The sequence below is a fragment of the Centrocercus urophasianus genome, unplaced genomic scaffold, assembly GCF_019232065.1.
Source record: "Centrocercus urophasianus isolate 14NV4802_14NV808 unplaced genomic scaffold, USGS_Curo_1.0 seq_14, whole genome shotgun sequence".
In the NCBI taxonomy this organism is placed as follows: domain Eukaryota; kingdom Metazoa; phylum Chordata; class Aves; order Galliformes; family Phasianidae; genus Centrocercus; species Centrocercus urophasianus.
Window position 1 is genome coordinate 17963270 of NW_024884586.1, and position 21581 is coordinate 17984850.

The 21581-nt window shown below is 41.5% G+C and overlaps 1 protein-coding gene across 1 annotated transcript in view; it reads right to left on the reverse strand.

Moving 5' to 3' along the window:
• Nucleotides 1-21581, reverse strand: part of LTK (leukocyte receptor tyrosine kinase) — a 139782-nt gene that overhangs the window by 12199 nt on the left and 106002 nt on the right. The window contains exons 9-23 of the mRNA XM_042813198.1: nucleotides 20473-20573; nucleotides 18531-18697; nucleotides 14995-15089; nucleotides 9987-10088; nucleotides 9507-9684; nucleotides 8823-8973; nucleotides 7765-7896; nucleotides 7068-7224; nucleotides 6096-6278; nucleotides 5448-5546; nucleotides 4821-4973; nucleotides 4031-4141; nucleotides 3214-3400; nucleotides 2281-2371; nucleotides 789-853 (exon numbers count right to left, since the gene is read on the reverse strand). Of these exons, the coding sequence (XP_042669132.1) occupies nucleotides 789-853; nucleotides 2281-2371; nucleotides 3214-3400; nucleotides 4031-4141; nucleotides 4821-4973; nucleotides 5448-5546; nucleotides 6096-6278; nucleotides 7068-7224; nucleotides 7765-7896; nucleotides 8823-8973; nucleotides 9507-9684; nucleotides 9987-10088; nucleotides 14995-15089; nucleotides 18531-18697; nucleotides 20473-20573 (1972 nt within the window). The remainder of the gene's footprint in view (nucleotides 1-788; nucleotides 854-2280; nucleotides 2372-3213; nucleotides 3401-4030; nucleotides 4142-4820; nucleotides 4974-5447; nucleotides 5547-6095; nucleotides 6279-7067; nucleotides 7225-7764; nucleotides 7897-8822; nucleotides 8974-9506; nucleotides 9685-9986; nucleotides 10089-14994; nucleotides 15090-18530; nucleotides 18698-20472; nucleotides 20574-21581) is intronic.

A 21581-nucleotide genomic window follows, 5' to 3' on the forward strand; every position in this document is an offset into this window, starting at 1 on the left:
CTTTGAAGTATCTCATCAGCTATTTTTTATGGGGGGGAAAAAAAAGTTAAACACAAGGATTTTCCCCAGAAAAAGCATTTATGGCAAATAGTTCTACAGATAGGAAAAGCAAAAAGGCTGCACATAATAGCATGCCACCTGAAAAAGCCTCAATTTGAAATGCTTTTCATACCTTCTTCAGCTGCCCAAACCACTCTTCTAAAAAGCCTCACTTCTATTTGCAAGAGATAATACTGTTTAAGCCCAAGCATCCAGGACCAAAAACTCACCTCCCTGGCACGCAGCCTGTGTTGTACCATCCCTGGCAGTCATCTTGCAAAGGCTGAACTTCTGAGTCTCTGCACAAGTGGCTCTACTATTTAGCCTTCCTGTTACATTTCCTGCTTTCCATTTCACCACTGATAATTTCTTTTTGCAAGAACTTCAATATATGATTACTTGATACATGAATACTTGGTAAAAAAGCAGTGAGATTCTTTGAAAAGGAAGCCATTTCAAATATAGAACAAGCTTGTACAAAAATGTTGTGTCTGAGCATGACCAGCAAAACCAATCAGGAGAAACTTTTGTTCAGATGTGCAACAAAAAAACCTACAGATACAAGTGTTCAGGATAAACACAAGTGGTTGAAACCAATAACTTGTACGCTACTAAAATACTATCTGCTGAAAAAAGAGACTGGATATTATTTTTTCCCCAAACCCAAGCAACAGAACTAATATTTCTCATACCTGCATTACTCCTTTCTCCCCCCCACTCACCACCAGTCTTAAACCCTTGAGCTATACCTGATAATCAGTGCTTCCATCAGGAAATCCATCTCATCTTGCTCGGAGCAGACTTCTGGCAGTGTCTGTTGAGAGTTTAAGAAAGCAAAGGCCATTCCACCAAATAATTGAGAACATTTAGGAGTGCACCAAAGAATAAAGGAAAAAAAAAGAAGCATGTAACACGATTGTGAGTGACTTCAGGAAGCTATGAGGAAAGTCTCATCTCTTCAGTGCCAGTCAGTTGAACTGCCTGCGTCCCATTCAGCAGTTAGAGGAACAGGAAAGCGGAGGTCTGCTTGGAGGCTTCGTTTGGTGTGCATTTAACTATGTGCAGTGTTCTAGAGCAAAATTGTTTCAGATTTACATTAAGAAATGCATCGGCTGGGGAAACAAATCTAGTAAGCATTTTAAAATCACAGGTGTGAATTTATTCTCCCTTTGCTATTAAGACCACATTGCAGCACCTGCTTCATGCCATGCAGCACATACAGCCACTTGATTCATATAATTATGTCACACAGCCTCACAGCTTTCTCTCCTGACAGCAGATCTGGACAGCAACTGCCACTGCTAAATGTGAACTGAGAGTGCAGGCAGCAGGAGCTGCAGTGCCTGCTCATGTGCCAGTTGGAGGACTATGGATGAGGTAGCCACAGTAACTGAAATAATACAAATTACGAAAAATAATAATGTCACGTGAAAAACCTATGAGAAAGTACTTAAAAACTGAAATGTAGAAGTAAAAATAGACAAGCATTACTATAAAGATTTGCTGTTTCCTGTCATATAAATACTTCATACTAGCATTAGCCAGGATTTTCTGTTTTACGCACAGGATTAAGAAATCTCTTTCCAGTCCAAAATGCTCTGACTGTTGCTAGCTTTTCTTCCCCCTGACGTTCTCTTTTCCCAGCTACTCAGATCAATACATCACAGTGGCAGAAAAGCACAGGACAGCAGCTCTGTTGGACCAGTGGACCACTCTCTCAGTGATCACCTCAAAAGGAATCACATCTCTGGGGGCCGACCAGATTTTCTGCTGGGGGGAACTGATGACTGTGTGTGGATTTCAATGATGCCATAGTTATTTATGCTGATAGATGATTTGTTATTCCATTTTAACATGTAGTATTAAGCAGTCTCTATGTGACTAATTCATATAAACTCCCTTCTGAGGGCACTGGTTCTCTCCTTCCTGAGCAACAGGGGTGGAGGCTAGAAAAGAGACTGCCCTCTTTCGATTCTCGTCCTAGGTTAGATCACAACTCATGGGCATGCAGCAAACAAGACAGATGATAATTTACATTCAACCCACTGCTGGTGCCACACAACTTAAAAATCAAAGTTTATAACTCCCAGATGCAGCAACATGTGGAAACTTGCATCATATACACACTTCTGTCATTATACATGTGATTTACACCAATCTGTTGGAATGGCAGTGAGATAATAGCACTCTTACTGACAATTATTGTTGTATATTAAAAAAACAACAACTGTGGGTACTGACCTTAACAGCCACCTGGAGAGGATTGGGATCCCCTGCAATGCCTACCACTGTTCCTTCATAAACCTCACCAAACGCACCATGTCCGAGTGCCCTGGGAAAGAGAGCAGCCGTTACTGTGTCTCTGCACCAAGCACTGGCTAAGTGCTTCTTATTGTCCAGTCCAAAAACAGGTAGAAAACCTGTTGTGAAAGATGAATCCATAGCAGAGTTTTGTTTTCATCTCAAAGCCTCTGAAAATAACTTCTCAATATCTTCTAATGCCATCACTGAACTAGGGAGGTTGGATCATTAATGGTCCTGAATATATCCCTTCCAAATCAAACCATTCTATGAAATCAAACAGCCTGCTCAATCCTATGGCACTGTCAGAACGTGTGGCTTTAGCAAGGCAAGAAAGAACTGGGGAGGGGAGGAGGAAAAAACAAACAGTGCATATGAAGGCAGCTGCAAGATGATCCCTTCAGGTGCTGGTGTAAGACAACACAAAGATGGTGAAGTTTTTATTTTCCTTATAGCTTTAATCAGGATAGCCTGGACTATATAGAGAGGAAGAGCAATCTAGTGTGTATTTCCTTGTGTCAGGAAATGCAGAAAAAGAAATACTGCTAGAGATTTGGAAGGGAGTTACCGTCAGGTAGCAAGTATAATCCAGGACATCACACAAGACAGAGGTGAAATAACCTGTACTCTGCATAGGAACATGGGACAGAAGACTTATGAACTTATACCTGCTCTTAAGAGCTTGATGGCATCAAAGTATTTAAGAGAACGAAGAAAGTGTCACAGTTTTCCTTGCCCGTAGTTGGTGCTTTCCAGTCAGTCAGACAGGAAGCCCTCAGTTTCTTGTCCCAGATGCTTGTTGTTAAACTAGTGTGTGAGCCCCAACTCTGCCTTTGTTTCAGGCTGCCTTCCCCCTCCTATGCCGAGCCTTACCGAAGCAGAGAGATGTTCTTCCGTGGGATCTCCTTCAGCTCACTCAGAGTGGCAGCCTTCCCAGCAAAGCAGTAGTTGGGGTTGTAATCTGTCATGATGGCTGATGTGCGGATTTTGCTCAGTTTATATTCCGGGCTCTGCAGTCGTGCTCTGGCTCCTTCCAGTTGCTGCTTCTTCAGGTGATAAACTGGAAAAAATGGATGGAAAAAATACAAACAGTATAAGAACCTGGAAAGAAAATATAATACTGGCCACACAGAAGAGAAAGAAGAAACTAAGTGGTAGTTACAAATGCTCAAGAAGCGTCATTAGCTTTCCTGCATGTCTCTTCTGTAGTGATTTAATACTGAATATGCAAACATCTTTGCCCCTGCAGAGTCCTAATCAGCTGGAAGAAACTTAAGTTACCTCTGCTTCTTTATAAATCGGCAGAGGAAATGCTGCCTCACAAGACACCTTGCTGGCACTGAGGCAGCAAAAGCGCATGCTGTCTCTCTGAAGGAATTACATTCAATTACAGAGACTGCAACTTCACACTATACAGCAACGGCTGCAAAAAAAGTGTCTGCCTACAGGGTTGTCCAAGGCTTTTTTCTGCAGCAAATACAAGGACAGAGCAGTCATTGGCTTTGGGGATTATGCTTGTGCTCTGTGGGGTGGTGATGTTTTCTATTATTTCTACTTGTTCCCTCTGTGATCCACTTGGGAGACCAAAACACTCTGGTTCCAAGTAATAAAAGTAGCTGTGTGTGCTTGGGTGGTCCCTCTTTGTCTAATTTAACTGAGAAAAAGACAAGTAAAAGGGAGTGTTTCTTACTGATAGATAGGCTGCCACCAGTGAGGATCATTCCGAGCACCACAATCACAGCCACCACAGCTAGGAGGAGTGGGAGAGGCAGATGTCCCTCTGGGATATGACCCTGTGGCACTGGAAAATGAAAAACAGAGGTGCATTAATCAGGAAACAAGCCAAACTGCAGGAAAGAACCACAGTCATGGTTGCTGTTTCAGAAAACAGTACAGAGATCATGGCTAAATCATCCTATAGAAAATACAGAAAATCCCTTTGCAACCTTGGAATTTGAAAAAAAATAAATCAAAATCATTTTGAAAACATTGTTACGACAGAAATCTACCTAGTAAAACACAGATTGCTTACGCATTCCTCAGTTTTTTCTTAAAGGGTAACATTATTGCTAACAAGTTGAAACTGCCTACAGTCTTGATGGTTTGAGATTCTAAGAGATCACGTCAGTAAATAGTGAACACTAGGCATCAGCTGAACAGACACAGTAGGAAACTTCTGTGAAGGAAGTAATTTGTGGCGTAAATTAGGTGGTACACGATACAGGAAAGGTATTTATGCTTAACTATTTGATACACTGTATCCATTCAAGAAATTTACAGTGTTCCTTTACATTTAATTTATCTTCCACCTAATCCAAACCTGGATTTTGGATATGGTGGCAGACATGCAGTTTAGCATACAAGGAAAGAACATCATGAATTTTCAGTACTGGCTAATTGTATACAAATACAAAAACCAGGAAGAGAGACACCAACAAAGGATACATTCATTATCCAGCTAGGATAAAACTATATCTTACCAGTGCAGGTTACATTGTCATTGGCTAGCACAGCCCCCATCTCACATTGGCAGACAGGTAGGTTGGTGTCAGGGTCTCTCTTACAGTTGTCTGAGTGGCAGTGGCTACAGTTAAGGTATATCTGAACCTCCACCTCACCATCATTCTCCACGGCTGAATGAGGAATTAGATACAACAAGCAGGTTTAGTTTAACTTTTCCCATCTTTTCCCAGTAAGAAAGAAAAAAAAAAAGGAGTAAAAGGAGTAGGCAGGTCAACTTCTTTCTCTGCAGGACAGTTGATACTGTGGGCAGGTCAGAAATCTGACATGGTCCAGAAGGGAAGAAGGAATTGAATTCTAAGCAAACAGAGAAGTCCTGAAATGAATTGACTTGAACGTGTCTAGGACTGAGGACGTGCAGTTAAACTGGATGACTGATGCCTCTCCTGGCTTAACTATTTGAGAGGAAGAAGGTCCCAGAGCATTATAAACAATTTTAAAGCAGTAATGACAGCTGAGGAACTGGCCTGCAGAGTGAAATATGCCTGAATGAAAGCTATAAAAATAAAAGGCAGGAGAAGAGATAGCAGGAAAAAAGAAATAGAGAGAAGGAAGAATGAAGAGGAAGAAGAAAAAGTGTACTGTACCTGCAAGGGGATGCAAGAAGATCTCTCCAATGGGATTCACAAACGAGATGCCATACTGCCCACTAGCTGTGATATCATCATTGTTAGAGGCATGCCCCCCTGAAGAAAGAAGAGTATGGCTAGTTGTCAGCACTGCATGCTGCAAAAGTGTGATGCCTCTGAAGTGCCACATTTTGTTCCTGGCTCTAAACACTTGCAGTCACTCCCAGTCTTTCAGTGATATTACTGTGTATAACATCCTTCATGAATAAGGCTCACTCATCCCAACCAGTACCAAGGCTGGTAAAATGGCTTATTCAAGTGTAGGTTTCCCAGTTCATCTAGGTAAAAATACATTTGCTTTGAACAGAAAAACAAAACAAAACAAAACAAACAAACAAAACAGTTCCTTGGGCATTTTGAGAACAAATAAAGGGATTATTCAGCATATCTGGAAAATATTGAAATATTGGCTTAGAAATGCTTCTATAACCTTGATTTCTCCAATTAAATAAAGATGGAGGGGCGTGCTCATCCCATTCATGTTGAAGTGTCTGTAAATCACCTTCTGCAGTAGTGTACTTATGCACTGAGAGCTCTAGTTCCTTGTTGCATGAGCTCCAAATTGCACAAAATGAGACAGTGCGACTATTTCTTCAGCAGACCTACCTCTGTAACCTCCACCTCCTCCACCAGAAGTACAAGCTCCTCCTCCACCACCAAAACCACCAGAGGTAGCCCACTGGAGCTTGGCTAATGCTTGGTGACAAGCTTGACCCCCTTCTCCACCTTCCAAGAGGGACTTCCCAGCTTGAGGAAGCAGAGTCACATCTTGCCAACCACCACCTCCACCTTCACAATCGAAGAGTTACAACAAAATGAGAGCAGGTGAATGAAGCACAATTAAAAGAAATTTAATTAAAATTAATATTAATTTCTTAAGAAGTGCCTGCATTCAAGTTAACTCTTTGTTAAAAAGTAAGAGAATATACAGACAAGCTTCTTGTTGCCATGGTTAACAACAAAGTGGAAATCGAGTGCATGACCTGTAGTACCTGCTGCATACCCAACAATTCAGCACCAATTTGTAGTGGCACTAGGGAAATAAGGAGCCTACCAGTCCCCCTTGGGGACTGCTTAGGGCTTTCAGCTCTGACAGGTGCTTTATTCCTTGGGGAAATAAAAGCTAAACTGGATTTCCTCATCTCGCTCGAGTAGCCCCTCTATAAGGACATTACACAGCAGGATCTGGAGAGCCACTGGTGCACTATAAGTAAGCTTCCATTTCTAGGATACTTCCACAAGAACTCTTTTTGTTAGAGTTTCAGGGAAGTAATAGGGAAAAAGTCTTCTCTTCTAAAGCCACCGTTACAGTTTGGATGAGTATGCTGCAACTCCCAAACATCAATTTTCACTTGTGAACTTTCCAGTTCACTACAGAAGCACCACTCATCATCTGTCCCATGCATTCTCTTTTCATCTAAATGATTGACCATATACAAAGAAATCCTTTATAGACTAGAAGCGTGTTTCTAATTACTACTACCATAGAATTCCAGAAGATCAAGAATCTCCTCACTGACAGGACAGCTTGTGCATTCAGCCATTTGATTTAGACTTCCTGTAGTTTTAGCACCTCACCTGCTGCCCCAGTTCTTCCACTGACTCCCGGTACTGCAGTGCTGTTCTCAAACTGTTCCAGAGGTACGTCATCCAGGGAGCTGTCCTGAGCCTTCAGATAGGCTTTTCCTCCTCCTCCTGCTGCGATGAGCAAAGGTTCGAAAATCCCATCCTTCTGCTGGAAAACCCCCCATCAAATATCAGAAAAACTTCACATTTGTGAATTTGTGAACTCACAACAAACTCATCAAAAAGCACAAAAGCAATCGAAAGAAGAGAGGCCCAATGCCAGGGCAACGATATTGATAGTTTCCTGACTACATTATAAAGACATTTTACACAGTGTTTCTGTGTACAAAAGTAACTATTCAAATGAATATAGGTTTGTTTTTTTGTTTTGTTAGGACTGCTGTTAGTATTAAAACAAGACCCAGGTGTGGTTCCCAGATCTGAGATGTCAAGAACTGAAGAAGCAGTTAGGCTATCTTAGCTACAATGATGAACATGATTGACAATATGAAAAGACATAAAGAACTCAATTAAAAATACAAAAAGACAGAGCAACACAAAGAGAGGCAGAGGGGAGAGGTGAAGGAGAGAGACAATCCTTTCTCCTCATCTTCATTTAGGAACTAAGCTTCATATGCCATGACAGACGGTAAAAGATAGTTGCTTTGCAGGGCACTACTCCAGTTGGAGGGAAAGAGGCAATACTTACTCTAAAGATGTAGGTTGCTCCTCCTCCACCCCCACCTCCTCCAGCCCAGTCCTTCAGGTCCTTTTTTTTTTTGTAATCTTCTTCAATGACAGATGACTCCCCTAAGCAGATCTTCTGGGTCTGAGGATTGGCCTGAAAGGAGAGAAGAGACAGACAGATTATTGAGATCTATCTGTCTCAGTATGATAATTTTGTTTGTGATACATATCAGACATAGATAATATGCACGTGGATATATATATGTGAAAGGGGAGCTCCTCTACAATGAAGGATAGAACTGCCTGCTACCTCTGATTTGCATTCAAGTGAAAATAGAAAGGTCTGCATGGCCTGGCAGATCACATTTCTTAAAAAAATGTGAAGATGTGGTGGTAACAAAGAATTTTTGTTGATGAGGTAACTTTTGAGCCTAAGTGACAAAGACTTTCACACTGCTGGGTGTAGTATTAGAGGACTATCTGTATAATCACTCGTGTTAGCAATTTCTACGCATCACAAATGTTTTGTTTTGCCATTACACATGCCAACTCAGGGGCCACTGTAGTTTGTGGGAAGATTCCCACCATTTTTGGTTGGCTTTGGATTTAGAGATTAGTCTCTAAGCTTAGAGAGTACCTAAGAAAGTGCAGCCACAATGCTGCTCTGGATTTGTAGATGCTTCTATAAATTACAGAAAATAATCAAAAATCCTGGCAGGCAGAAAGAAACTCAGGCTGTGGAAAAATAAGGGTGGGAATACACATCTCTTGCCTAGTAGCTCCTCTCTTAAAATAAGCAGAAGAAAGCCAATAACGAATTCAAACACCAGGAGCTTAAAGCAAAGTTCCTGTGGGTTTTGTATGTGTTTGCACATTTTGGGGTCAATTTTCTTTTCAGAGTCCTTCATATTTGTTTTGAGATTCTTTCTCACTTGGTTTATTCGTTCTTACCATACTGACTGGATTCAGAGCTGGATCCTGGGATTTCTATCTTTCATCACCAGTCCAGCCAAACCCCAAGCCGCCCACTGAATCTCAGTGAATTATATCTGCAAAGTCTCTGCCCACTTATGCCCTCACCCCAGGGCAGGCATCCTCCCCCTGCTGCCCCACTAAGATGTACAGCAGCTCATCTTTCTCCAGCTGGAAGGTGGCCGAGATGAAGACCCCGTGGAACCTCTCATTGTGGTTTTTGGCTCCCTTTCCTCCAGCTGCTCCATAAGCAGAAATTCTGGAACAAAAAGGTGTAATTAAAGAGACAAATCTTACACTTTTCATCTTCTAAAGCAGCTCCATCTGTGAGTTCTCCCCAGCCTGCACTCCCAATCAGGCACTGCTCCAGAGCAGGCTCTTACTGCAGTGTCTCATGGCCATTCTTTCTCTAGAGACATACACAGCAGAGGCTGCTCAAGAAGATCAATAAGCTACACCAGAGCACTAGAGACAGATTTCAGAGGCAAACAGAGTGAACTGGTATGGCCAAATCTAAAATATCAAAGCTCTGGGTCCAAAATGATAGCAGCACTTGCATTTGATTACACACCCGCAGTCACTCCTGTTCTAATCTCTTCCACGTCACTGCTCCACCCTCCCATGCTTCAACAGTAGGTCAAACACAGAAACTTAGAGCTGCTCTCCTATTTCTTTCTTATTTTTCTATCCCTTCACCTACTCAGCAAAGGTAGTCCTACACTTACATTTGCTCAAATTCCAGAACCAGAACGTAGTTTAATGGTTGCCACCTCAACACGCTGTGATACACACCTGTATCGATTTGTGGCTGGCACTCTCCAGACTTGCACTCCTCGGAGCCTTCCCTCCTTCACCACAATCACCGACACATTGCTGCCCCTGTACGCATTGTCACACTGAGCTTGAGTTGGCCCATGGGGACCACTGGCACCACATGTTGAGAACCACCAAAGAACAACGGACGTGTCCCCTGTGATCAGAACAGACAGAGTCAGTCAGGTAGCTTCTGCTTTTACTTCAAGCTTCTTTACTTATGGGCTCCACTACTCTTTAAAAACCTCCTGCTCTTTACAGACTGGTGAGCTAGACCTCAGGAAACTGCTGCCCCACAGCCAAGCAGACCTGACATGATCTCCACAACTTTAGCAAAGATTATATTTCATTGCTCTGTCGCTATAGCTGTGCTGACCACTCAGGCAGATCACACACGGAGACAAAAAGGAAGCTACCTCCTACAGGCAAGAGACAGGCTTTCAGTTCTGAATCGTTTACCTGGGAGGGAGGGCTCTTCCAGGGGATTCAGAAGATGCTCATCAGGGCTACTGATCTCCCGTGGATACTGACGCTTTCCACTAAAATGAGTCGGCTGTCTTCCTGTAATAGTTTGTAGAATGAATAGGAAGATGATAGAAAAAAGAGAGGCAAAACTTAAAAGTTTGCATGAATCAATGCAGCATGACCATTTGTTTAAGGTAGGTTTATAATACCTTGGACAGAAAAAATACTTTAAACAATCAGCATTTTTTTTAAGTGATTTTCTTGTGCCTGTATCTTGGCTTTGCTACCTCTGTCTGTGCTAAAATCAGAGGGCCTTCACATGAACAAACATCCTGTGTTATCCCATGTAGGCTCACCTGTAAGATAAGCTTATGGCAGCAAACTGCACTGGCTATAGTTACAAGAATCTTCGAGAAAAGCACGGAATGAGAAAACAGATAGCACTATTGCTGCTCTGCTGCTCAAAGGCATAAAGGACCGTGATAGCAAAAAACGTTATCTTTGGTTCTTAACGGTGTCATGGTAGGTAAACCAGCTTCGGATCACTCTTCTCTCACCAATGACCTTCATACCCCTCCACCCCCAACCTTGTTTAAGGAATAATTTGCTAAATAAAATGATGTCAACTGACAGTAGAGAAACAGTAGTATACTCTTGGCAATATCTGTAAATTTTTGGACAAGTCTTTCTGAAAAACACAGAGCAAAAGGCCACATTTATGCCTTTAAAAGCCTATTACGAAATGGGCTTTTAAAAATCAGCCCTTTCTCAGGGAGGAGGGTCTTCAAAGCAGAGGCTGAGCCAAAGCATCCAAATGCACTGAGATCACCATGTGTAACCAAAACTGCCTTAGAACAGGAAGAAGTAATAACTCTTGATTTATAATCTGCAAGCATCCCGTTTCCATAGTTAAAATACCCATCTGTATGCAGATCTTTGTAAGAAAATCTCTGTAAGAAAAAGGAGACACTTTATGAGCCCTCAGTTAATTTAATACTGAACGTTTTTCATTAGTTGAAAAACATTACAAATATTTCCATTTGTTCCAGTTGTGAGAATCTAACAGCTGTTTGATGCACTATTCAAGAGACTCATTCAATTCCAGCTGGACAATTATCTCTGCTGCAAAGCCAATGCTCTAAATAGTGATAATTAACACACTTGTTAGCTGTGTCAGAAAGGCCAAATAACTAATTGAAGCATGGAGACCTTGCTGTGCTTTTACTCCTGAGAATATTCCCTCCAGGTCTGTGTGAAAGCTCATTGATGGATGAAGTAAAAGAAAGCTTTGTACTGACACACTCTGTTCATAGCGAGATAGAGAACTTCAATGGATGGAGTTGTCAAGCAAGTGAAAAATGAAATTAACCCAAAACAAATGATCTGGATCAAAGGCAAGAAGGAAAACCAAATGAAAAAGGCAACACATAGCCAGAAAAGATGCTTAGTCTCCCTAGGCCTGCAGTAAATTATGAATCCCAAAGGTCAAAACAGTTTCAGATAGTTAGAGATGAACAAGAAGTCTGGTTATGTTTGCCAGATTGATGGAATGTAAATCAATCCCTGAAATACAGACTTGGTCTGTGTCTCTGCATGGATTTTTATTTATTTTGTTTGCAGCATCCCAACTGGCTATCCTAAGGCATTGCTTTGTTTCCAAACAAACAATCTCTCCTCCTTCTCCAAACAGTCTTGAACCTTCACACACTAGAAGAAAGCTTCTGTCTCCTGTTTTCAGCATGAGAGCTGCATGACAGCCTAAACATCAGCCTGTCCACATGAGCCATTAATTCTTAGGAAGCTGATCCTTTATGTGCCACCAGAAATGAATTTGGAAGGTGGTAATTTTTACAAATACGGCGTAACCCTGGCAGCCAGAGGCTGCTACTCTAGTCTTTTTAAGCTTCTACTTGCTCTTCTGATAGCCAAAATATTGACTGCAAGGACAGAAGGGAACAAGAATTATTCATGTTTAGGTATACTTATATCAGAAAAACATGAACAGCAACTGTGTCACTCCAGGACTTAGCTCATGCTGTTGATTTTCACACTGAAGATGGACAGTAGAAATCATAAAATGAAAGGGAACCTTCTGCAGAGACAGAGCTACAGTAAATAGCTCCTATTTCCATTTCTGGGACTGTAATGAAGAAGGATTTAGTAATTTTGGGGCAGGATTAATCAGAACAAAGTTCCTTGCAGCATCTTCAAAGTGTGCACGGTCTACTCAAAGATCTTACCTCACTCATGCAGGTGAAGCACTTCTGGAAGCCTCTCCAGCTTGTCCTGGAGTGGGACACAGAATGAGGAAGCTGCACCAACGTCCCCATTTCCCAGCCCTTCGACTGATTCAATTGCATTTCTTGTCAGTCCTTACTAACTCAACCAAATGGGGCTGTGCTGAACAGCTTGAACCTCCCCACACCATTGGCCTAAAACAACGAGACTGGCAGGCCAGGCTCCCCATAGCCTGGGGATTCCAAAGTAAAAAACAAGAGTTATCACATACAAAAGCTCTCTTCAGACGGTCTTGTCATTTAAAAACCAGTCTTTTTAGAAAGTATAAATGATGCAGAGATCAAAAAGTAACCCCTTGGCCAGGACAGTGGAGCGCACTGATGGACCACTGACCTGTGCTCTTAATTGGAACAATACCATCCTCAGAGCAGTAAAAGCTAATGGTAAAAGCAGTGGCCATGAAAGCATTGAGGAAGACAACAGTCATGCCAGCCCACATTTTCATATTTAGACACTTAAAACTCAGATCTCTTTCTACAAAAGCACTATTTAGCTAGGAGGATAAAATACTTGTATCTTTATGGCTGTCCCTTAAAAGTTTTCACAACGAATCAGATCCATGCCATCTGATCTGTGACACTGTCTTAACACAAGGTGATTTTATTAACCAGAAGATTGTTTCACTTCGCCTTTCTCACAGGGAAAGCATCTGTCCCTGCCCAGGGGCTGCCATCCAAAGAATGGGCTGTTTGTTTTTCGTCTCTACTGATGTCTCTTGAGCTGCCCTCACTACACTTGGCCCGGGGGGGGGCCCCCCACGTTCCAAATATTACTAATTCTTTCTTCTCCGTGTTGAGGAATATAGAAAACTTCACCTAGTTTCCCAGCTTGCATACATACAAGCAGTGCTTTCAAGGTCTGCATTAGATTTTGAAGAAAATCAAAATATGGGATTGAAATAGATGGAGAGATTAATATTTACATCATCGCAAACAGCAAATTTTTCCTTCCTGCTGTATGTCCTTCCTGTTGCCCTCATGCAAATAATTCACTGTTTGGATCTTAATTGGCTCTCTCTCTGACATCTGAAACCTCTCCTTGCTTGGGAGAAATAATTTCATTACTGAAAACACAGCAGAGCTGCTGGGCTTCTCTGCAACCTAACTGAATTAAAATCATGAGAAGATAAATGCAAGGGAGTTACTTTCAGAGGCGAGAAAACGTCAATTTGATGAGAGGATTCAAGGAACAATGGCAAGTGCAGGGCTTCCAAGAATCATTTCCTTCATGATATCTGTCTTCTGCATGAGTCATGCAACTCTGGGTCACACTTCCAGATGGGGTAAGTGGCTGCTTCTCTTGGACATCAGTGAGATTTATAGTAATTGAAAGTGAGGAGAAACCTGGGTGGAGTCTAATAGACAAGCCCTGAAAACATTCTTGCGGAGTCTTTTATGCCCCACTTATTTACCAAAGAATATAACTATACACTAGAACCAACAAAATGCCCACGGGTACTCTAGTGTCTGTATTTGCTCTCAGGAGAGCAGTAAAGTCCAAAAGTTGGGTGCACAGCAGTTGACACAACAAGCACCTGGAATCACTCCCTTCAGTTTCTTTAAGAACTTTTCTCACATTTCAAAACAAAATGTCAGCATGCGTAACCCAATGTATTGGGAGCCGGGGGTGTTAAAGAACGGAGTGAATAAATGGCTGTGCTCTAAAGGCACACCTCTTCCTCTTAATTTTAAATGAATATATGCATGCTCAACATTTCATTGAATGGTGTACTCAGTGCCCATGGAACTAAGGGGCAAAGAATGTGAGACCAAATTTGACAAAGGTAGGAGAACAAAAGGGCTCTAAATGGTGGAAAACTTTTAACACATACCAGTTTTAACACAGACCTTCTCACATTAGGCTACAGTCTCTGCAGGGACCTGCTACTACACTCAGTGCTGACATATCGGAAGTGGGGACTTTTGAAGGTAGCAGAGAACATTTCATTTGCAACAGAAGTCACAACTGAAGTGCTGCATGTTCTCTTCTTATTTAAACAACAGAGAATATCAGTCTTTTCCGCAGAGACTAAAAGATGGTAGTTTGTAATGTTCCCAAGTATGCATCCTTTTTCCACTTGAAGAAATTCAACTCTTTTGCTAGCATGTTTTGGAGATTAGCTCTGGCTTCATCTTCAGTGGAGCACATTGTCATCAGTAGCATTAACAGTAATGAAGCCAAGAGAAGTATGTATGTACCTGCCAGTGACATCTGATGCTTCTCCTACAAGGCAAAACAAACTAAACTTTACTGCCAGAGAGACATTTTATTCTTCTGTTTTCCTCCTTTCCTCCCCTAAAATATAGTCGTTTTCCCCTTTGTTTTCAACAAGTTCCCTTCGGCTATCAATTGCCAGGGTGCACAGGTCAGAGAGGACTGCTAAAGAGCAATGTGATGTAATCCTTCCACTTAAAGCACAGGAATAAGTCAAGAGTTTCTTGCCAAGACACACAGGCAGCTTTCAACTATGTGATACAGATTAGGGAAAACAAAGAGTACTAATAAACTGACACACGTAAAATTTCCTCTACTTACAATCTTCAGCAGATCTAAGATAATTGGCATTGTGATATAAAAGCTAACATAAATGATTCATGTGCACTCTTGGTGCAGGGGAGAAACACAGCAAGTGTATTCCGGATCAGCTGGATGCTTATTACACTATCCAAATTCTTTATGGGATTCTATAACATGCATGGCTCACCATCAGCAAAGCAGTTCATTCCAAATGTAATATTGTCGATAGCAATGTCAGCTTGGGAATTCCAACCCCAGGTTGCCAGGAGTTGCAGTTGAAACCTTTGCAAAAAGACAGAAGATTTAAAGACAAAGAGGCAGATGGAAAAAAACAGCAACAACAACAAAAGCCCAAAAATACAGTGTTCTCTTACAAACCAATAGTGATAATCATAGTTTAGAATCTTTCCATTAGACAAGCTGCTGAACAGCCGTAAGAGCTTGCTAGAAATCTTATTCATACATCCACAGTTAGTAGGACCAACCAATGCTCACATAATGTCACACTTAATGTGGAACAAACATGAGAACCCTACTCCCCCTGCTATCTGCACACACACAGGAAAACAAGATGCTCTCCCTCACAAATATTTATGCATATACAACCATCCTTATCAATCACCATTGATGGTAATGGGATTGGGCACGTGCAAAAGAAAAGGGAAAATTAATCTGTTTTTCTATCCCCAAAGAGACAGCCAAAATGAAAATTAAACAGAGCAATATCCAGAAAGACAGCAGTCTTAAACCTGAGTGTTGGCCAGTGTAACCAGAAAAATAACAAGGTGACACAAATTTATTTCAGCTGATAATTCAGGCCATTTTAAGTTTTAGCCACAAATCATCAAAGTGTTTGCATTCTGGGCTACCTCACTTTTCCCACTATGACCAGATGTTAACTACTTATCTAGAAGCCTGTCATGCCCCATGAGCATTGCCACATTCTGAATTCAGAAGAAGGAAGGAAAATGAACAGAAGGACCTTCTTCTAATAGATAGGACTAAATTGTTTTTCATTAAACTTCAGAAATAAACAGATGCCTGATGTCCAGCCTATTTACAGCTTATTAAAGACACATGGAGAAGACCTCTACTGCTGTCACTGACAACGCTTCATCATGATTTATGATGAAGTACTGACCTGCCTATCAGTACTTTCTTGTCCCAAATTACTGGCAGTAAAGTACAACGTGCATATTCCGTCCACCAAACAAATGTTGATACATATCACAGAATCACAGAGTGGCTGAGATTGGAAGGCACCTGTGCGTATGGCCCAACCCCTGCTCAAGCAGAGACATTCTGAGCAGGATGCCCAGAGGTTTCTGGGTATCACTAAGGAGGAGACCCACAGCCTCTGTGGGCAGACTGTGCCAGTGCTCTGGCACCTGCATAAACCACAAACTGGCATCCACAGTTAATATAATGCTGTAAAGTTGAATCTTGAAGATTCTGATTCTCAAGAATAGTGTGCATCAAATAAAAGCTTTCATACATACAGGATCTGAACCTTCTGGGAATAAGTGTTGGCACAGCAAATTCAAATAACGTGTTCCTTGGATGATCACTCTCTTAGCAATGCGGTTAGCAGAGGAGTTTACCCAATGGGAATCACCTTCCTACAGAAGCCTCTCTTTTCAGCAGTACCTCTGCATTTTCAGACCTTGAACATCAGTCCAATGCAGCAACTAGCCAGAGCATTTGATGGACGATAAAACTCACAGTAACCTGAGCCCAGGATTAGAGACTTCTAGGATCCACGGCCAAACATACAGCATCACAGTTTAATCCTTTCTGAAGACACGTCAGCATACCCTTGGTCCAGTCAAGATACTGCATCTGGTCCATAGTCAGAACAGAAGGACCATGACATTGTGCTGTAAGATCAATTTCTGTTCCAGCTGAGTATAAGTGGGTACCTGGGGAATGACTCTCATCCCCAAGTGCATAAGAAGAGATATCTCACAAGTGCTGGGCTCTGTATGCCTCCCATTCCTTCTAACTTCAGAAAAAGAAGAATTTGCCTTTTGAACTCTGTGCTTGCTAGTCAGAGGGGTTTCCAGTGTCCCTGCTCATTGAATTCATTTTATTGACTCTAACATATAGCCTTCTCAATTTCTCTTCTGTCTGGTCTCCTGTCTGCCTGCTTCTCTTCTGATAGCAACATTTTTTCCTTGTGTATGTGAACCAAGTGAGAGAACCTGCCAGCTGACCACCAGGAACAGATTTCCAAGTGCCCAGCTAGGATGCTGATCAACAAATTGTGTGTTTTTCTCTCCTAAAAAGTGAGTTTGTTTGGAAAAGATAGTGCTAAAAAGCACATATTTCCCCCTCTTTTGTAACCATTTTTACTTCTACTGAATCTGGACAAACAGGAGAAAATTTAGCTAAACTGATTTCCAGAGCTAGGACATAAACATATGGGGTTTGGGCCTGTGATTTACAGAAAGAAACATGTAGGCAATGGAGTAGAAAAATTGAGAATAAACTTTAATGATAGGTCTGGGGTCATCTAAATAAAATAGCATGAGAATTGACCAGGAGAGTAGGAAGCAGGAGGGCAGGAACAGACTGTAATAGAATCATAGAATTGATTGAGTTGGAAGGGACTTTCCCTCATTCAGTTTGAAACATGCACACACGAGCTACCTTTTTGTTTTGTCTGGGTGTTCAACTATCTCAAGTTTAACAGTACTGGAATTTTTTTTTTTTTTTTTTTTTTTTAAGTCCTCAGGAAGTGCTGGCTAGTGCTCCCTAAAGCCATTTGGTGTCCTTTCCATCCTGCCACATCCATTTCCCTTCAGATCAATTTCCCTTCAGAACTGAGGTCTGACACAAAAATTGGAGGCTTTGCAGACAAAAAAAAAAAATAGGGGACCATTTATTAGAGGAAGCAGAAGCTCTTTAACAACTTCAAAAAGCCCGACAGACTCTGCTCCGGCTAGGTCCAAATGAAAATGCCTGAGGGAAAGAGATACTCTGGACAAATTCACTGCTCATATTTTAAATACACAGAACTAAACACATGCTTATCCACAGGGCTCCAGACTGTCAGGCAAGGACATATACTACACTGCCAGTTTGCAGATCTATGGTATTCTGAAGGAGCATACACTGAAGCTGTGACCAAAGGTAATCACAAACTTAAAGCAGGAAAAAGAGTGGGACAACATTCTCCTTCCCAGCTTCCTGTTTTGCTGCTGATTGGATCTGAATTGCTACCACTTCAGACCCAAATCCCTTAACTTTTTACAAAAAGATGCTGAGAATATTTCCAGTTAAAAGCAATCCCCTCAAACCCTCTAATCCATGAAGTTTTAAGACAATGCTTAATGCCAATAGTAGGTAGATCTTTTTACATTTATAATATCACATAGAGTTTGAGATTGATTTTTTTTTTTTTTTTTTTTGGTCTAAGTGTGATATGAGACAGACCTGCTTGAGGAAAATGCAAGAAACAGATTGGAGCAATTTAAAAATGATTTGTATTGTGCAGAATAACTTGCTGTCAACACCATTTCATAGCTTGAAATTGACTGACACAGAATGGAGGAGGAAGACAGAAGACTTCCTCAGCAAGCAGAATTGCTGTACTCCTCTAATTTTGTCAGTAGTAATAGGTCTGGAAAAAGGCAAAAATGAAAGTGATACTTCTCAGTGAAGGCCCTAATAATTTACAAAATCTGTAGGGATATCTCTGGGTGCTGCTGATGGTGTTCTTACCTGTTTTGAAGCACTGGCATTGGTAAAGTGATGAGAAACCAATGATCGCTCCAGCTCCCTGCTCTTTCCCACATTGGCAAGGTAACTGGAACTCCATTTTTTTCTTCCCTGACAGAGAAGGAGATGGTACCATTGTAGCTGCCAAAAACATGCACTGAGAATTGGATCTGTAACAGAGCAAAAGCAAAAAAAAAGAATGGCATCCTCTGATAAATAGGAGATAGTACTTACTACTCCCCCCTTCAGGACATGAGACTGTGGCTCAAGCTTTAATCACACATACCACTAACACCCCCAGTGCTTTTGTGTGATTCCATCGTTGTTCCTAGCACAGAATTTTCTTGTTGGAGACCTCAACTGACACGTGTGTTCTCAGGCTCTAACAACTATATCAATGGCCTCAGATATTATTTGGTGATTGTTACCTTCTTCAGGAGCAATAAGTAACAAAGCAAAGGAACACAAGCTTAAAGTCAAGAAAAGCTTTATCATTAAATGTTTCTATGTTACTAGGGTTGGAATACTGCAGAAAAGCAATCCTAAATACATTCTTTCTCAGAGTTCTCACCAGCCAAAAGACTCCTGTCAAAAGATTTGAAAGAGTTCAAATCTTCTAAGGTTTCCCATTGTAATCATTCATATTAATGTGTTGCACTGATGTGGCTCAATCCATACCTAGGCATTATATAGCACAAAACTATTGCAAGGAGAGGACTACCCTGCCACAAATACCCAGGAAATGAGCAAAGAGGCCATCTCCACAGACAGGAAACTCCAGTCTATATACTTGCCCCAAGTCATAGACACCACCTGAACCATAGCACTGTTGTGGCAGGTAAGCAATCTGATCAGCAGACCAAAGAATATTTTGAAGCAGGACTCCTTCCTCTCTCTGTGGGGCACCACCGACAGTTTGTCACAGATCAAGAGAAAACTGCCATTTCCAGTGATGCCTGGAGCACTCAGCTGCTCTTTGTATCAACGAGAGCTCAATCAGGAGATGGAGTACACACACATGTACACAACAACAGAAGTTCCTTGCTCTTTAAATGGGTATTCAAATCTGTGTCAGTGAAGGAGAGACTGGGTCTGGATTTCCTGTATGATGCCCATGACCAACACTTACTGCTCCCAGTTTTGTGAACCTAGCTCCAGGCACATTTTATTTTGTTGGAACTATTCAGCAAACTTAACCTGAATTTATAAATATAAATGGTGAAGATATATTCTTGGCACCTGCACTGTATTTCTTTTGCCAGCTCTAATTAGGAGGCATCAAAGCTTTCTGTTTTCCCCTGGCAGAGCTGGACTCCAGCTCAAGCTTGCAACTTAATTTTCCTAAGTGACAGGAGTGCAATATTATTTAAATATTTTTGGTTTCAGCAACTTGAAGCTCCCCTTACATTTTGCAGGGATCTAGGCTGAAGGCAGGATATGTGATTTTATCCACACCAGGTTGGCTTCATCTGTTGAAGTTTCTGAAGAACACGAACAGTTTATTGCCTTTATCTATTCCTGGAAGGTCTAATGCCCCACAGATTTCATGCTCCTAATCCATCCCAAAATCATGCAGAATTTAGGAAGAAAGTCTCAGCAGCATGCATACTGAATGGCTGAACAAGCTCAGACGGCCAACTGTCTCTCCTACAGTCTAAGGCCACCCAGTACAATTCAGGCATGGGTACACTTCAGCGGAATGGTCTATACGCCCAAGCTAGGGAGTTTTTCTGTATTTAAGAGCTAATTCAGCACTGCTGCTCTTATTTACTGGGAATGCCCCTCCTCTCTTCCTTCTAGCGTTGAACAAGCAGCTAGTTAGGCAGTATACTCCTAGTACAGTAAAGTGCTTTGTTGTGTATCATACACTGCACAGAGGCACATTGCAAAAACAGTGTACAGCCTGAGAATTAGCTCCAAAAGGTGCTTAGGCAGAAGGAGATACCTGGTAATCTTCAGTAGCAATACCAGCTGGCAAGCTGGTACTGAAAGCCTTGGCAATGCCATTTGTCTGATTGCTATCTGCTCGCAGATAGAGGAAGTGTCCTGTGGACAGAAAAGTTAATTAGAAAATATATATATTTTTTAATACTTTCAAAATGCTTTAACATCATTGTTCTGAAGCACAGTGTAAGTAGGAGGACATGATTAGAAACAAGGCTTAAGAGTACATTTATTAGCAAACTACAGTGAACACACTAGTAGATTTCAGCAGCACAAAACTCAATATAGAATCATAGAATCATAGAATCACCAAGGTTGGAAAAGACCTAAAAGATCATCCAGTCCAACCGTTCACCTATTCCCAATAGCTCCCACTAAACCATGTCCCTCAACACAACATCCAGCCTTTCCTTGAACACCCCCAGGCTCGGTGACTCCACCACCTCAACCATCCCAAACCCTTCCCTGCAACACAAGTAGAGTGCCCAAACCTCAGAGCCACTCAAGTACATTTCCATACAGTGGTTCACAGCAGTCTACTCTGAGTTCTTTGATCAGCCCTAATACTTACACCACGAGCATCAACAACTTGCTAAGACAAATATGGTACCAGTAGAGCTTATTTATAGTCTTTGTTCCTAGTAAGAGTTTGTATGAGCTCTCAAGAGACAAACAGGACTCTCACATGAGCACTCTCTACTTTGCTAGGGAACTGAATCAAAACTCAGCTTCTGACTTCAAGTATGAACATGTCAGAATTTGGCTTCCCTCCTTATTTAAAAAGCAGACAGTTCTGGGAATTATCAGACCTTCTTTTTTTTTTCTTTTTTTTTCTTTTTTTTTCCCCTGTGGTATTCTACAGAGCAAACTGTTTATTATCACTTCATCTTGAGACAGACTTAGATGTGATTCTCTTTATAACCCACCAGCAGAGTCTGACAAGAGTCTCCAGAAAATTTGTGTTTTACAAGATGCTTAGTTCTGTAGGGCAATTTTTACTTTGTGATGCTGCAGCTGAAGTATTCTGCAATTGCCTATCTCATAAGAGCAAGAAGGGAAGAGGTATATACAGAGGGGAAAGAATTCATCATATAATTCTTTTCAAAGTCT